The sequence below is a fragment of the Cetorhinus maximus genome, chromosome 2 (genome assembly GCF_964194155.1).
Source record: "Cetorhinus maximus chromosome 2, sCetMax3.hap1.1, whole genome shotgun sequence".
NCBI classification, from domain to species: Eukaryota; Metazoa; Chordata; class Chondrichthyes; order Lamniformes; family Cetorhinidae; genus Cetorhinus; species Cetorhinus maximus.
Window position 1 is genome coordinate 29749203 of NC_135880.1, and position 17247 is coordinate 29766449.

Below are 17247 nucleotides of genomic sequence, written 5' to 3' on the forward strand. Positions count from 1 at the left end.
GTAGAGCTGACTTTGGCAGCTTTTCAGTAGGTAATCCGTGGCTGTAATCGGCTTTTCATGGCAATTGCCCTTGTCAATCAGTCTTTTTTTGCGACTCAAATGCAGATGGTACAGCGGAGTGCTGCAGAATAGAGGCACCATTACTGCTGCCAGGATACCAGGCAGTGACCGGCATGATGGATTGACCACATGTCAGCCAGACATGGAGTGAGCAGAATCCCTTCCTGTTGTGCTACATCTCGAAATGTCCCTGCGACGCTCACAAAACGATAGACGCTGTCAGTAGCACCCCGTAACAAAGGGAAGCCTGCAATTCTGGTGTAGCTGCATGCTCGCTCTACCTGGTTCTCTCTGTCAAGAGAGAATGAAATGTATTCAGCTCACAATGCACACAGGGCCTCAGTGATCTCTCTTACGCAACAGTGGATGGAAGACTGGGAGATGTTGCAAATATTGCCTGCTCCATGCTGGGAGGAGCCCAACACATAAGAGTTCATGACCACGGTCACCTTCACAGCCACTGATAAAGCTATCTTTGGGAGCAGTCGTCCCAGATTTGCAGTAAGTGCGGTAGCGGGCAGAAAAAGGGCATTTTACCCAGCAGCCGCAATGGTGGCTTTTCACACCATATTGTCCGCTTCCCACCTCATTAATTATGCAGCTACAGGAAACATGCTGTCTAGCTGGCAGGTGGCCTCTGAATCTCCCGCCACACCATTACCTCACCATTGCCTCACTCTGGTTGCCATATCTAAACTGCAACCGTGCACATTCAATGCTCGCAGTCCAGGACTGCTCCTGTGAAGACATGACCCTGAAAGCCAAGAAGAGTTCAGTGACCTGTCCTTTTGGAGGCCCGCCATGATGTCCTCCACCCCCACTCTGGCCGCAGGAGGTCCAGCAATCTCACCACTCTGACTTGGGAGGCATTGGAAGTGGTGGTTAATGCCAACAGATGAGGTTTGCCATCCAGTGCAGAAAGAGGGTGAATGATCTCATGGGTGCCGCCAGGGTAAGGCAACCATCTCATCACTCTCAATTCACACACTCACAAGACCATCATGCATTCGCTGGCATCTCACTCACTGCCAGCTCAAGGGGCATCACCACTCACTCTCTCACACACACCCTCACATCCCCATTTGGCCTCATCTCCTCTGGAGACTGCCCCCTCAGCCTGCATTATCTTGAGGCCACTTGCACAGTTCAACATGTGCCCCCACACACATTCTGGGATACCCTCCTTCCCCAGTACAGCCCTCGCCCTTGCCTGAGGCCACTTCTCCCCCTTCCCAAACAAGCCCTTGCCCTACAGCTATTGACATTGACAGCCTTACGGCTGGTCTGATAGGTAGAGACCTATCCGTGAGCCCCCCTAAGTGATGTGGTGCTGCATGTGAAGCCTGGCACTGATGACCGCGAGTGCTGCCCGAAGCAAGGTAGGCAAACAAACCTCGAAATCCTGAGTGAAGTGCAGCTCGCCAGGTGCTCGTCACTTATGTACAGATGGATGGAGCAGATGATCTCAAATCGATCTCACGACGTCGTGAAACCGATTTTTGGGCTTCCCACCATATTGTCCGCTCACGCCCGCCATGACACCCAACGCCAACAGGCATGGAAAATTCCAGCCTTTGCCCGCTGTAAGGTTGGAGTTCTGATACAACAGGTGGCAAATTTCAGTGAGCACCCCTGGAGTTGCTTACTGAGGTTGAGATAGGGGAATTGCTTCCTGAAGACCTTGGATGGATAAGAGCTCCTACTGAGAGCCCTTCTTCCCTTTCTCTAGCAGCTTGTCCTCCTCCTAGTCACCTCTGCTCGCTCTCCCTGTCAAGCTGCAGGCCGGTGGGATGCCCATGTCTCGGAGGAAGTGGCCTAAGCAGAACCCTTGAAGTCAGTACCATACCATTCCCTGAGAACTTCAGAACTTTAAATAACAGTGCAAACCACCAAACCACTTTGAGAAACTGAGCAACAGTCAGAAGAAATCAATCAGCAATTCACCAAGGCTCCTTAGACAGCACCTTCCAACCCCACGACCCCTACCATCTTGAAGGACAAGGGCAGCGGGCACATGGGAACACCACCACCTGGAAGTTCCCCTCTAAGCCACTCATCAATCCTGACTTGGAAATATAGCGCCGTTCCTTCCCGGTCGTTGGGTCAAAATCCTGGAACTCCCTCCCTAAAGGCATTGTTGGTGTACCTACACCACATGGACTGCAGCAGTTCAAGAAGGCAGCTCACCACCACCTTCTCAAGGGCAATTAGGGATTGGTAATAAATGCTGACCTCCCAGCAACGCCTGCACCCCATAAATGAATAAAATAAACTACCTTGAAAGTAACTATTGATCCCTTTATTGAGCCTGATGAAGGGGTACTTCCTGCTACTGAATGCATAGTCAGCTGTGTGAGGTAAAGAGAGAGTGTTATCTGGAGTTTTCAGGTCAAAAATGGCACTGCTGGCATCAAATCAGTGTTACATGCTGACTGATGTCACGGCCTGCCTAGTTTGCATACTTGCGATGCACAGTACTTGCACCCACGCAAATAACCTCAAAATGGCATTTGGCATGGCCAGTACCAGAATGATGTGAGCTTACTGTGAACCCCATTTTGCAACTGAATTTTGCGGGTGGGGTCTTTGAAGGAGGCACTCATCTTCTGCAGATTGCTCTCCCAAAGATCAGTGCAAGTCATCAAATGCAGGTCCAAAGGGGTGGCAATGGTGCAAAATATATGTCACCCCCTCTTATCTTGGCTGCTCCTTTGCCACCAGCTCTATCAATACCCATCTTGGTGTTGGTAAGCCAGCTGCACCATAACATAATGGCAGCAGCTGAGGTGCAACAGTCGACAGCTAAGCCTTCACTTGCTGCACATAATGCACGGGAGCACTTCTTTGCAGTACTGAGGGAGTCCTGCACAGTTGGAGATGCACTCTTTTGCATAAGATGTTAAGAGATCCTGTCTGCCCTCTTAGGCGAACATAAAAGACCTTGTAACTCTATTGGAAGAAAAACAGGAAAGTTCTCCTTGGTGTCCTGGGAAACATCCTTTCATCAGTCATGGCTCAGTTGGTAGCTCTTTTGTCTCTGAGACACAAAGTTCCAGGTTCAGGTCCGCCTCCGCGACTTGAGCACAGTATCAAGACTGACACTCCAGTGTAGTACTGAAGGAGTGCTGCATTCTTGGAGGCACTGTCTTTTGGATGAGAGGTTAAAACAAGGCCCATCTACCTCAGGTGGATGTAAAAGATTCCATGACATTATTTTGAAGAAGAGCAGGGGAGTTATCCTTGGTGTCCTGGCCAATATTTATCCTTAATCGACATCACAAAAACAGATTATAGGTCATTAACATGTTGCTGTTTGTGCGAGTTTGCTCTGCATAACTTAGCTGTTGCGTTTCCTACATTCCAACAGTGACTACACTTCAGAAAGTACCTCAATAGCTGTAAAGTGCTTTGAGACGTCTGGTGGCTATGAAAAGTGCTTTAAGTCTTTCTTCAACAAACTATTTTTCAAATAATGTCACGCAAAGAACAAGTTATCTGGTCACTATAACATTGTTGTTTGTGGGACCTTGTGTGAAAATTGGTTGTCACATTTCCTACATTACAACAGTGGTCAAACTTCAAAAGTGCTTTCTTGGTTGTAAAGCACTTTGATGTCATTAAAGGCACTATATAAATTCAAAACTTTCTTTCTTTCATGGTACGATTCAAAGGGAGTTCGCCTGGCATCCTGGTCAAATTTATCCCTCTACCAACACTAACAGAACAGTTCAACTGGCCCTTTAATCTCAGTGCTGTTTGTAGGACTTCATTATGCACAAAATGATTGCCACATTTGCTTACATAACAATAGTGACTATAATTCAAAAAAAGAGTTTCCGAAAGCACTTGGAGGTGTGCTGCATTCATCCAAGGTCAACCTAATTGATGTTGCTGAGAGAGGTTTATTGATTGGCAGCTGCTTGCAAAATACCTAGCTCAAGGTTGGAAGAAACTACTAGGAAATAAGTGGCTTCCTGCCTATATTTTAAAAGATACTACTTGTTCACTGATTGTCATCTATATACTTGTGATTTGTTGCTGTTGTGTCAGTATATTTGAATCAACAAGAGCAGGTAAGAACTCTTCAAGTATGATGTTTTCATATCTGATGGTCATACTAGATGCTGGATTTATATGTATACCAACTGATCTCCCATGATATTGCTAACAGTAGCTACCAGATGCTATTTTGTAATGACAGGAACTTTATACCATGAAAAGCAAAAATGTTTTAGCATGGTTAGGAAAAGTTATTTGATGCTGTGCAGATTCCCCAGACAAATCCTCCGATTTTCAGCCTGGAGCACAACAGTGCAGTCAATTTCCTTACTCGCTATCACTTTATTAATCAGCAGCATGTTTTAAAGTTTTGGCATTATTCCTCTCTCAACCTGCTTCAGGATGAAGAAAATTTTCAGCTGGTCACAGTAACAGCTGCTGTAAAGTAAGCACGCATGCTATTCACCGAAAATCTAATCCAAACTCTAATTTTAAACAGTGCCGAGTGCTTGCTGACTGCATTGCCAGCTGTTAAAGCAACAAGTCGCAAATTTTTTCAATGTTTGATGAGTACTCCTCACCAGCACTTCAATTTTATTCAGTGGCATGTTCAAAGATATTCAGTTCTACAAATAGATCATTTCCCCATGGTGCAAGGAGTATAGAATTGCGCAGAAATCACAACTTGAAACGGGCCATTCAGCCAAACCGTTCATGTTGGCACTCACCACATGAGGAATATTTCTAATGCCATGAGCCTCTTCTCGTCTCATATCTCTTCATGCCACTTTCCTTCATCCAATTGTAGAGTTGGGAGGCTGCAGCCCTTGTCTATGTACCGGGAATGAGAGTTCTATTTGCAGGAGGCAAAAAAAACACTTTCAAATTTATTAAACATTAAGGGAACTTATACACAGGCAACAGCGCATTAAAGGAATGTACTCAAAGACAATGGAACACACAGCAGGGTATTTCACTGTAGAAGATCATGCAATGAAGTCAATGAGCTCAACCTTTTAGATTTCTTCTTTTAACTTCGCGATACAATCTCATCCTTCTCACGCCTGACTATGTTATTTCGTATACATTCCATGACTTTGTTCACTTTACACCAGTTTTCTACCAGTCTTTATCAAGAAGTTTCAGGTTCTCGAAGCTTATGTCATCCATGGTCCGAGGAGCCAAGAGGTGCTGGTGTTTAGACTAAGTGGCAATGCCAGTTAAAATTTCAAAAAGGAAAGTGAGAAGTTAAGATTCCTCCTTGAATGGTGTTGAAATTGACAAGGATAAAGTTGAAAGAGAGGTTTCACTAGATTCAATGTTCACTGAATAATACTAAACAAGCTGAAAGGGTAGGGCCCAGATTTTCACCCCTGGGTCAGGTGTGCAGAGATGGGGGATATTTCCAGCTCTATGAACCCACCCTTTAAAAATAGCCGCCCGCAAGTTGGATTTTCCTTCCCGGGGGGGATGCTGGATTGAAAGTCGGGCCCGCAGCCTCTGGAACGAGTGCGGAGGCTGCCAGGTACGGAGGAACTGCGTTGAATTAAATAAAAGCATGAAACAAAAAAACCACCCTCCAGCCTCTCACCAGCCCCCTCCCCCCATCCCACCACACACTACCCATGCCCCATCCATGCAAACCTATGCCACCTCAGAACCCCCACCCGCTCCCCAGGGCCTCTCACCCCCATGCTAACCCATGACCCTCTACCCAACCCCTCATGGCCCCTCATATCCACTATGCCAAACCATGCCCCTCTACCCATAACCCCTTATGCCCTCTATGGCCCCCACACCCCCATGGCCCTTTATAGCCCCCATGCCAACTTAGTGCCAGGTCATGCCAATCTGCACACCCACATCAACCTTTTCTCTTACCCCACCCATTCCAACTCATCTAGTATCCTTTGACCGTTCCTTGACTGCTTTGATAATTCTTTGACAGCTGGACAGTTCTTTGACAGCTTGAAAGTTCCAATGAGTTTATGCACTTTTTACCCACAATCATGTTTACTTTTAACAATTCCAAAGGGTGTCTTACCTCTCCCAAAGCTGCCTTACCTCTTCCAAAGGTGTCCCGCAACCATATCCAAAGGGGTATCCTGGTTATCCAAATGAATCCATCAAGTTCAGACCTCCCCTTACCTGTTCTAATCTGCACACCCCAGGTTTCACACACCTGGCCTACCAAAATCCCACTTCAAAGGAGGTAGCTGGTGATTTAAATGGCCAACTGCCTCCGTAAACTGCGCATGTGGGAACCCTAGCCCGACTCCACTCCCACGCCCACAAAATTGGAACAATCTGTGTTCGAGTGGGACTTAAAATTTCTGGTCATTTCCAGGATTTTCTCCACAATGGAGAGGCTTTGAGTTGTGGTGAAAATCTGGGTGTAGTCTGCTGCTTAGTGCACTGGAAAGGTCCTACACTAGGTATTGTACTTAATCAGAAAATAACCCCATTAGTCATAAAGACACAGGGAGACATTCAAGCCCTGGAGAGTTTTTTTACTCATTAATGGGATATGAGTGCCGCTGGCTAGGCTAGCATTTATGGCCTATCCCTAGTTCTCCTTGAGTACATGGTGGTGAGCTGACTCTTTGAACCGCTGCAGTCCATGTGGTATACATACAACCATAGTGTTGTTAAAAAGAGTGTTCCAGGATTTTGATACAGCGACAGTGAAGGAACAGTGATATAGTTCCAAGTCAGGATGGTTTGACTTGGAGGAGAATTTACAGATGGTGATGTTCTCATGCATCAAGCTGCCTTTGTCCTTCCAGGTGGTAGAGGTCACAGATTTGGAAGGTGGTGTTGAAGGAGGCTTAGTGAGCTGCTGCAGTGCACCTTGTAGATGGTGCAAACTGCTGCCACTGTGCATTGGTGGTGGAAGAAGTAATTGTTCAAGGTGGAAGACGGGGTGCCAATCAAGCCGGGTGCATTGTCTTAGATGATGTTGAGCTTCTTGAGTGTCCTTCACGTTGCACTCATCCAGGCAAGTGGAGAGTATTCCATCCCACTCCTGACATATGCCTTGTAGATAGTGGACAGGCTTTGAGAAGTCAAGAGGTGAATTACTCACTACAGAAATCCCTAGCCTCTGACCTGCTCTTGTAGCCACAGCATTTATTTGGTTGGTCCAGTTCAGTCTGTGGTCAGTAGTGACCCCGGGTTATTGATGGTATGAGATTCAGCAATGGTAATGCCATTGAATGTCATGGGAAGATAGTTAGATTCTCTGTTGCTGGAGATGGTTATTATCTGGCAGTTGTGTGGCACGAATGTTACTTGTCACTTATACGCTGACTGACTCTTCTTGTCGCATGTGGACATGGACTGCTTTGATCTGAGAAGTTATGTATGGTGCTGAACACTGTGCAATCATCAGCGAATATTCCTACTTCTGGTCCTGGAGCAGCTGAAAATGGTTGGGCCTAGAATACTACCCTGAGGAACTCCTGCAGCAATATCCTGGGACTGAGATGATTGACCTCCAACAAACACAACTATCATCCTTTGTGCTAGATATGATTCCAACCAGCTGAGAGCTTTCCCACGATTCCCATTGGCTTCAATTTTGCTAGGGCTCCTTGATGCCCCACTCGGTCAAATGCTGCCTCGATGCCTAGGACAATGAATCTCACCTCATCACATTAATTTAGCTCTTTTGCCCATGTTCAGACCAGGCTGTATGAGATCTGAAGCTGAGTGGCCCTGCAAAACCCAAACTGACCATTGATGAGCAGGTTATTGCTGAGGAAGTGCTACTCAATAGCACTGCCAACGACACTTCCATCACTTTGCTTATGGTTGAGAGTAGAGTAGGGTAGGGCAATAATTGGCAGGATTAGATTTGCGCTGCTTTTTATGGATGGAATATCTGGGGCAATTTTCCACATTGTTGAGTAGAGTTGTAGCCAGTATTGTAGCTGTACTAGAGCAGCTTGGTTAGATGCACCTGATCAGAGGACAACCATGAGACTGATCCTGGCATCGGAGAACCAAGTAAAAACTCTGGAATAAAAACAAAGTGCTGGAAATGATCAGGTCTGGCAACATCTGCGGAGAGAGAAACAGAATTAAAGATTTGAGTCGAATATGGCTCTTCAGAACTCTGGAAGATGTTTTAAAAACAAACTGTGTGCATTTTCTGTACAGATGTCTTTCTTCTTTTGCATCTATCTTGCGATCACCCGGCAGTGTGGCATTTGGTGGTTGTTGTGGTAGCATAGGATGGTAATATTAATCAGTAGCATCCTGTTATTTTCTACTCTGCAATCACTCTCTTATCCATATCCAGGGTTTATTCAACGTATCCGGGCAAAGAATGTCTTAAACTTAGGCTTTGTAAGGATGTGTAACTCAAGCTGAATAAAAGGAGCCAGATTGCTGATTTGAAACCCATGTCCTATCTTATATCCCAAGTTATACATAATAGTGTGTGAGCAAGCTCAGTGCAGCTGTTTACCTGATCACAATCAGATTAAAGGCATCCCTTTCCTTACAGGTGATCCCATCTACCTCAGACTTCTGGCAGGCATACTCCCAGAAGAGTTGAGGGGTTGAATATGAAAACCAAAATCAAGTCACTTTGCAATTCGTGCCTTTCTGTTGTTGAAATCAAATATCACTGAGGATTCTACTGTAATCATAATGTCATACAATGTTCACTTTAGCCATTTTAGTCAACCATAGCACAAACCACAGAGATTAAATCTTTTGAGAGCCTTCAACAGTGAAAAAATTGTATTCTAAAACTGAACACAGTGCATTTCTGCTGCTCCAGAATACTAGCCTTTAAGGTGCCTGCACTTGCTTGCAGCTCCACATGTACGTGACATCTGTGAGATGTGTAACCTAGTATTAATCTCTTCCGTTATACTCCTGTGATGGCAGTACTACATGATGCTCTTATGGTGATGTGGTCCATCAGTCTCTTTGCTGAGATTTGCTGAATTAGCATGTGTACTTTGTGTTGTTTGTTGTGCCGTTTCTCGTTTGGTTGTAGGTGGTTCCTGTTCATCATGGAAAATTATAAATCAGTGTGTGTCACAACACCACCATAACCGCAACAGCTGAACAAATCTACACATATTGCATATATATTTGTGCAGATGCAGTTTCAAACATTTTTAGTAAGGGAACATCCAGCTGAATATTCAGAATAGTTTACCTTTCTATTAAAGTACTAAATCCCAACATTGCACTATACTGCTATAAGAAAGCATTTAGATTACTAAGATCCTTGCCAGAATCAGTAATGGAGGCTGCTGCAGATTATTTCAAGCTGAAGAGATGCACCACCCTCTTCTCAATTACAGAAAGCACTTTGAGCCCCTGGGGCCCTTTTTAGCGTAGCTGTCTTGGCTTGGCAATGGAATACTAACTTTGGTGGCTTCTCTGACATCATTGAATCCTGTGTGAATTTTATGCCAAGTTTGTTTTAATTTCCAGAGATTCATGCAGTCATACACACACCCACCCCCCCTCCCCATAGTAACCTGATAAATTATTGCTCGTTCATTTCTAAAATTAATTGGAAAATGGGATGCATGTCCTTTCTTAAGGCACGAAGCAAGATTCTCCAAGTTTTCACAAGATCCACATATCATTGGGAAAATCTTGCATCCTGCTTTTTTTTCCAATGAAGAAAATTCCATTTTCTGGTAACTTTTGTTACATGGAAGGGCACTTTTAATATGGAGGAGGTCAAGGGTCTCATTTCGGTTTATTTTCTGTAACTGGGGGGTAGCTGTGATTTTTGTTGCTGTCTTCAATTAACCATCAGCACATAAAGTTAAAGGGCAGCCAGTGAGTTGGAACATTGGATGTTCCAAGCCTAATCCCAGAAAACTGTTAATGAGAATACAAACATACGAATTAGGAGCAGGTGTAGGCCACTCGGCCCCTCAGGCTGGCTCTGCCATTCAATAAGATCATGGCTGATCTGATTTTAACCTCATATTCCTGCCTAGCCCCGATAAGCTTTCACCCCCTTGCTTGCCAAGAATCTTTCTACCTCTGCCTTAAAGATATTCGAGGACTCTGCCTCAACCTAGTTTTGTGGAAGAGAATTCCAAAGTCTCACAGTCCTCTGAGAGAAATGAATTTTCCTCATCTCGGTCGTAAATGGGCGACCCCTCATATTGAAACAGTGACCCCGAGTTCCAGAGTCTCCCACAAGAGGAAATATCCTTTCCGCATTCACTCTGTCAGGCCCCCTCAGGATTTTATATGTTTCAATCAAGATGTCCAAAAAGCAATTCAATACTTTCAATACTTGCTCTAAATTTTTAAAAATCCATTTTATTAACATTATATTCACAATTTAACTGTATGGCGGCCTCTTGACCTAAATGGAAGCTTGTCAGCCCCCCACCACCCCCGACCCACACCCCTCCATGAATTCCACATCACGGTCCTTGGAGTAAATTTCTACAAAAAAGTTGTCTTTCCACCCCCACCGCCGCCACCTACCACCCCCCCCCACCCCCCATCCCTCACCCACCCACCCACCCCTCACCCCTGCCATCCCCACTTCTCTTTCTCAAGAAAATAAGAAAATGCATTTAACTAATTTAAAATCCGTTCACTTTACCATTGCTTATTTTTTCTTTTCAGTGGATAAGAGCCATCGCTGCTTCCAGTAAGGTTCCTCCCACATGGGCCACTCTTTGTTTCATTTCTTTTTCTGTCTCATAACTTGGTAGGAAAACACTTAATTATGATCAATATGTCAAGCTATTTTTCACATTATAATAGACGGACTAACTATGATTGATTAATTTTTCACAAGAGATTTTCTGTATGGTGAAGTGCAATGTATAGAGTTGCATCTGTTGCAGCTTTCTCCCTAGTGCTCGCACTGAATGATTTTGTATGCCGGAAAACAGCTGAACCGAAACTGAGAGCTTTTGGATATTGCAAACTTTAAGGGTAGTTGTGTCAGTTATTAACAGCCAGCATGTTGTTATTGTTTCTATTTCCACTGCTATTACAGATGAATTTAATTACTTTCCAGTGTCAGGAGTCTATTACAGTTGTTACATGAGCTGACCTGCCTTCCACATCTTGACGGACTTTTTTTTTTAACAAAAAGTGCTGATTAGAAAGGCAGACTACCAGCAGTACTTTAGCATCAAAAGGCAAGTTACAGCTCTGTTTACGATGCACTTTGGGCCACCCTAAGATATCCAGTTTTATATGTAAATACACTAATTCTGATTATAGCTCTTGGATGCTGGCCAGTTTAGCAGCGAGCCTGAGGGTTGTACATTAAAACTGTGAAGCTTGACAGAATCAGTGCGTCTGACATAAGACAGCTCCTTGATTAGCATGGGACTGGGTGGCTGACTCGTTTCCTGCCGTTCAATAGCTGTGCACTGTATTCAGAAGCAGGGAGCCATTCATCAGTAGGCAGTCAGAGCAACAGAGCAGGCTCGACTCTGCGTCTAACAAAATTGAAAGCTAAACATTTGGAACCACTTGCAGCCCAGCCTTTCTCGTCCGTGCCGAAGTGGAAGCCAGTCTCTGAGAAATTTGTGAGGAGAGTGAAAGAAAATACAGCCATGACGTTGGGTCTTCATTAGTTGCATATCTCTCAGGAATAGACTGCTTCACAGATACCTGCAGGAACTGTGATCCTCAGCTGCGGACAGACACACGCGCACATTTTCTCTGTGTGAAAGCAGCTGCAGGGCTTTTGAATTGAAGATTGGTTTCTGATTTATGTATTCTGCTCATCCTTTATCACTGATTGGATATTGTTGTCTGTAGAAAACCACTTTCGTTGTCATCAAAGCATTATTCTAATCTTGTGACAGCAGGGATTGACGTTGCATCCTTCAGTTCCTGGGTGCACCGTTTGGGTCAAAACCCAAGGCTGGGTTTCTAATTTGTTTGGGCCTTTTGTGTTCTGGCTCACAGTTAGCCCAGCACTCCTAAGCTGAATCGAGCTATTGTCTGGGATCCCAGGGCTTTCACGCTGCAAATCGCTGCCTGCTCTTTGGCTGAGAAGCCACATTATGAGCCTTTTTTTTCTTATGTGAAGCTGGAAACTATAAGCAGTGGTGATTTTAAATGAAGTGTAATGCATTGTGGGATGTGTGTAAAATTGGATCAGCCAAAGCATAGGAGCAAGCCTGCAGTTCGCTATGTGGAGGAGGCAGTGCCAGAATGTTTGCTAATTCTTCCAGCACGTTGGCTTATTTCTAATCGAATAGAGCACAGCAAGAGATATGGAGCCCAGTTCACATTGCTAAAGGATTAGACCGCATGTAGCCTCCAAATGAAGAAAACACGGAGTACAACCTTACGCCGTGCCTGGCCTAGCTCAGATTTTTCAGACCGGGCCTCAGACCGCATCAGATCCCGCAGCGAGAAGGACTATCGCTTGCACAAGCATTTTCCACCAGCTTTTATTTCTTCTGCATCACGGGGCTACCTAACTTCAGGTTTGTGGGATATTTTGCCGCTTTGGGGTGGGAGCAGTAGGGGTTTGTCACAATGCTTTTGTTACTCAGTGAGGTGTATTGACACGCGTGAGTGATAACAAAAATGAATCTGATTAACGTCAACAAAAGCATATTAGCTCCATTTTGACTTACTAGTAAGATGCAAATTTGAATTTTCCAAAATAATTACAGCCCTACATTAGCTAAAATGTCACAACTGATTATGGATGTATTGGTTTTACAGCGATGCAGTAAGTTATGAGATCCTGGAATCTGTTGCCACGGCAGCATGCCTGCACTCTGTGGATTTTAAGGATTTTACATTAATTGTGTATTAACAAAGGCTTCAGTTTCTTTGTTATTCTAAGAATTAATGAAAATCCTGCTGAAGAGTGCTGATCACAGTGCCTTCCCACCCATCATTCATGTGTTTTGTTGCAAGGTTTTGCACAGCATCCAGTGTACATTTGATACTTTGGTATAGAATTACAGATTCTGGAACTGATCTGTCAGCAATTGAAAATCCTTTATTTTGAAACAGTGGATACACGTAAGGGAATTATAGACTAGAAATTGATTCTGTTAAACAGTTTACGTTTATATCATAATTTATAAAACTAGCTTCAGCAAATCACAGAGTAAATTGCAGGTAAATACAGCCATCTTTTACATTGCTGGGCACCTCTATGACTTGATATATGAACAGAAATGTTAAATTTAGGTAGCAAAGTTGAGATTGCACACATACAACTGTAGTATCAGTATAAAGGGGGTTTCGGTTTACAACTGGCCTGCAGTTGTAATGCAAGTAAAGCCTAACTCTGGAATCAGGACCTAACCTGACACTCGAACAAATGGACTGAGACTCTGCAGAGGAGAGAATCTCACTCTGCTTAACTTTAGAATCAGTTCAAATCTTCACACCCAATTTACCCCACATGAATTTAACAGTGCAAAGCAAAACTTGCATCGCACTGATGCTAAGATTTGTAGCATGAAAACACGAAAAATCTTGTGAAAATACATTTAATACTTTAAGTGATTTGCACTTGGTGGGAAACTTAAGATCAAAGTCCGGTTTATAAAATATGCTCTCTTCTGCTCAACTAAAATTTGTAGATAACAAAGAATTTCTTAAGTTTCTTCTAACTTCCTTCGCGGAGTAACTTTGTGCCATTTAGGATTGCCAGAGAGGATAAGCTGTCAAATATACATGCCAATCCCACTTTGTCATCAGCTAGTGGAAGGTAGATTAGAGCCGCATGGGTGTTCTGGTCATGTGGAGAAATACTCAGCCTCCATTCAGTAACTCCTCATGGTTGAGATCAGAAACTAGTTCTGCAGGGAATTGTAGAGGTCCTGGTGCTAAGATGTCATGGTGCTACGTACTGGAACTTCAATTTATTATTCCAACATGCTGACCTTGGATAAATACAAATTTCTATTGCTAATGGTAAAGATATTTTGTACTGGCAAGGCATCAACTTCTATTTTAAAAAAGAATGAACCGAACTTTTGGCTCAAATACGAGTGCAGCATCTTAAAAAAAAACTGCCTTTACTTAGTTCAAGTTGACCCAATTTCACATTAATAATCATAAGTCTGTGACTGAAACCGATACTGAAATGTGTGAATTTACTTTTGAGAAGATGATGACCCTGGTTTGACAGAACTATTCTGCTTTAATACTTGGACTTCTCCAATGTTTCTGGGAATAAGTGCCAAGTATTTTCAAAGGAAGTGGCAAATGTAATTGATGGTTTTGGCAGCTGCAGGAAACCTATATATGTGTTTTGCTTCTGTTGCTATAGTGGTCACACAGGAATGTTTTTAGAAAATTCCTCTGAATTTAGCCCACATATGTGATTTGATCTGAAATAATAACAAGGATAAATGCTTTATTCATGCCACGTGTGCTTGCTTGCTGCAAATATTAAAAATTTGAAATCTGGCTGGGGCAATAATTTTCAATTACATTTCCTTTAATAATTACATACCATTAAGCAAGAATACATTCTACCCATACTTCTGCTGTGAAAAAATGTATTTGTGTTATATTCAGCAGGAGCAAAAGTATAAAAAGGGCACTGTCTTTCTCTCTTGATTGCTTTTATAAGTTTTGAAGAAAAAGTTCAGCTGAATGTCACCCAGCTTGTGTTGAAGAACAATTCTGACATTTTCACATCACGTGCAGTTGTGGCCCAAGTTAACATTCAAATTGGAGCGTAATGAGGAAGAGGTGCAGCATGTCTTTGATTATGGCTATATTTTACTTGTCCATGAGAGTAAATATGTGCAAGACCCTCATCTTTGCTAAATAGTTTTTCCCCTAATTTGAACTTACTTCAATTTTACTGAAAATGTGTACATAATGTTCTGATGAGGATAGAACCTGAAAGTAACAACCTATGCATAGGTAAATCTATCCTTGTCTTATTGGTGGTTATTTATTTATATAGTAGTCCACGGTTAGTAGCTGGTTGTTTTCATTTATTTAACCAAGCATGTTTGATCTTACTGCTACTGCCCTCTCTCCCACAAGCCATCCAATGTTCTGCAAGGTAACATGCATGGCAGAAAGAAGAAGGTTAATTTAACCAGATATTATAGCAGGCAAAAATTACCACTTTGCCTCTTCATCTCGGGTAAGATCACTTTATGCCAATCAGGCAGCACCAGTGCCCAAATGCGACAGGAAAATGGGCCCAGATTGTTTATTTTCACAGTTTTAACCTCTGACACTCACCATCCTGAGCTGCTGCTGTGCCAAGCAATCAGAAAACAGAGCTCTAAAGGAGAGGGTTAATTGCTTCACGTTGTACTTTCTATGAAACACACTTCATTCAACAGCTGACGTTTTTACCTAATGATCACTATTCTTGCCACAAAAATATGAATGTACTCAGGCATGGCTGAGTAATCACACTTTCATTTCCTTAAGGAAGCTACTTTCCTCACGGAAACCAATAGGAAGTGATCTTGTTAAAAGCCTGCTTTGATTTAAGATAATATATGTTCTTTGTTGCACAACTCCTAGTACATAGGAGGACCTTGAAGTGAGGAAGTTGTTTTCCATTTGTGAAATTAATTTTTTTATTCTTTCATGGGATGTAGGCGTCGCTGGCAAGGCCAGCATTTATTGCCCATCCCTGATTGCTCTTGAGAAGGTGGTGATGAGCTGCCTTCTTGGAACCGCTGCAGTCCCTGTAGTGTAGGTACACTCACAGTGTTGTTAGGAAGGGGTTTCCAGGATTTTGGCCCAGCGACAGTGAAGGAACAGCGATATGTTTCCAAGTCAGGATGGTGAGTGGCTTGGAGGGGAAACTTGCAGGTGGTGGTGATCCCATGCATCTGCTGCCTATGTCCTTCGAGGTGGTAGAGATTGTGGATTTGGAAGGTGCTGTTGAAGGAGCCTTGGTGAGTTGCTGCACTGCATCTTACAGATGTTACACACTGCTGCCACTGTGCACGGTGGTGGAGGGAGTGAAGGTTGAAGATGGTGGATGGGGTGCCAATCAAGTGGGCTGCTTTGTCCTGGGTGGTGTCAAGCTTCTTAAGTGCTGTTGGAGCTTCACTCATCCAGGCAAGTGGAGACTATTCCATCACACCCGTGACTTGTACCTCAGGAAGTCAGGAGATGAGTTACTCTCTGCAGAATTCCCAGTCTCTGACCTGCTCTTGTAGCCACAGTATTTATATGGTTAGTCCAGTCGGTTTCTGGTCAATGGTAACTACCAGAATGTTGATAGTGGGGGATTCAGCAATGGTAATGCCATTGAATGTCAAGGGCAGATGGTTAGACTCTCTGTTGTTGGAGATGGTTATTGCCTGGCACTTAAGTAGCATGTATGTTACTTGCCTCTTATCTGTCCAAGCCTGAATGTTGGACAGGTCTTGCTGCATATGGACATGGACTGCTTCAGTATCTGAGGAATGGTTCTGAACATTGTGCAATCATAAGTAAAAATGCCCACTTCTGACCTTATGGTGGAGGGAAGATCATTGATGAAGCAGCTGAAGGCGACACTATCCTGAGGAATTCCTGCAATTATATCCTGGGACTGAGATTGTTAACCTCCAAAAGCCACAACATCTTCCTATGTGCTAGGTATGATTCCAACCAGTGGAGAGTTTTCCCCTGATTCCCATTGACTCCAATTTTGCTAGGGCTCCTTGATGCCACCCTTGATGAAATGCTCAAGGGTAATCACTCTCACCTCTTGAGTTCACCATATTTGTCCATGTTTGGAACAAGGCTGTAATGTGGTCAGGAGCTGAGTAGCCCTGGAAGAACCCAAACTGAGTGTCTGTGAGCAGGTTATTGCTGAGTAAGTGCCACTTGATAGGACTGTCAACTGACACCTTCCATCACTTACCTAATGATTGAGAGTAGACTGATGGTACGGTAATTGGCCGGGTTGGATTTGTCCTGCTTTCTGTGGATAGGACATAGCTGCGCAATTTTCCACATTGCTGTGTAGATGCCAGTGTTGTAGCTGTACTGGAACAGCTTGGCTACGGATGCGGCTAGTCCTGGAGCACAAGTCTTCAGTACTATTGCTGGATGTTGTCAGGGCCCATAGCCTTTGCAGTATCCAGTGCCTTCAGCCGTTTCTTGATATCACGTGGAGTGAATCGATTTGGCTGAAGACTTGCATCTGTGATGCAGGGGACCTCAGGAGGAGGTTGAGATGGATCATCCACTTGGCACTTCTGGCTGAAGATTGTTGCA

At 43.8% G+C, this 17247-nt stretch overlaps 1 protein-coding gene across 8 annotated transcripts in view; it reads left to right on the forward strand.

Annotated features, from left to right (window-relative positions):
* The window catches only part of LOC144692864 (storkhead-box protein 2-like), a 320994-nt gene that overhangs the window by 180185 nt on the left and 123562 nt on the right, over positions 1–17247 (forward strand). Inside the window, exon 1 of one of the 8 annotated variants that reach the window (XM_078561943.1) lies at positions 11266–12515. The exons of 5 other annotated variants lie outside the window; for them this stretch is intronic. In XM_078561943.1, coding sequence (XP_078418069.1) covers positions 12350–12515 — 166 coding nt within the window. In that variant the 5' untranslated portion in view covers positions 11266–12349. Of the gene's footprint in view, positions 1–11265; positions 12516–17247 lie in introns of those variants that run through there. 2 more of the 8 variants (XM_078561953.1, XM_078562005.1) reach the window with 2 other exon arrangements.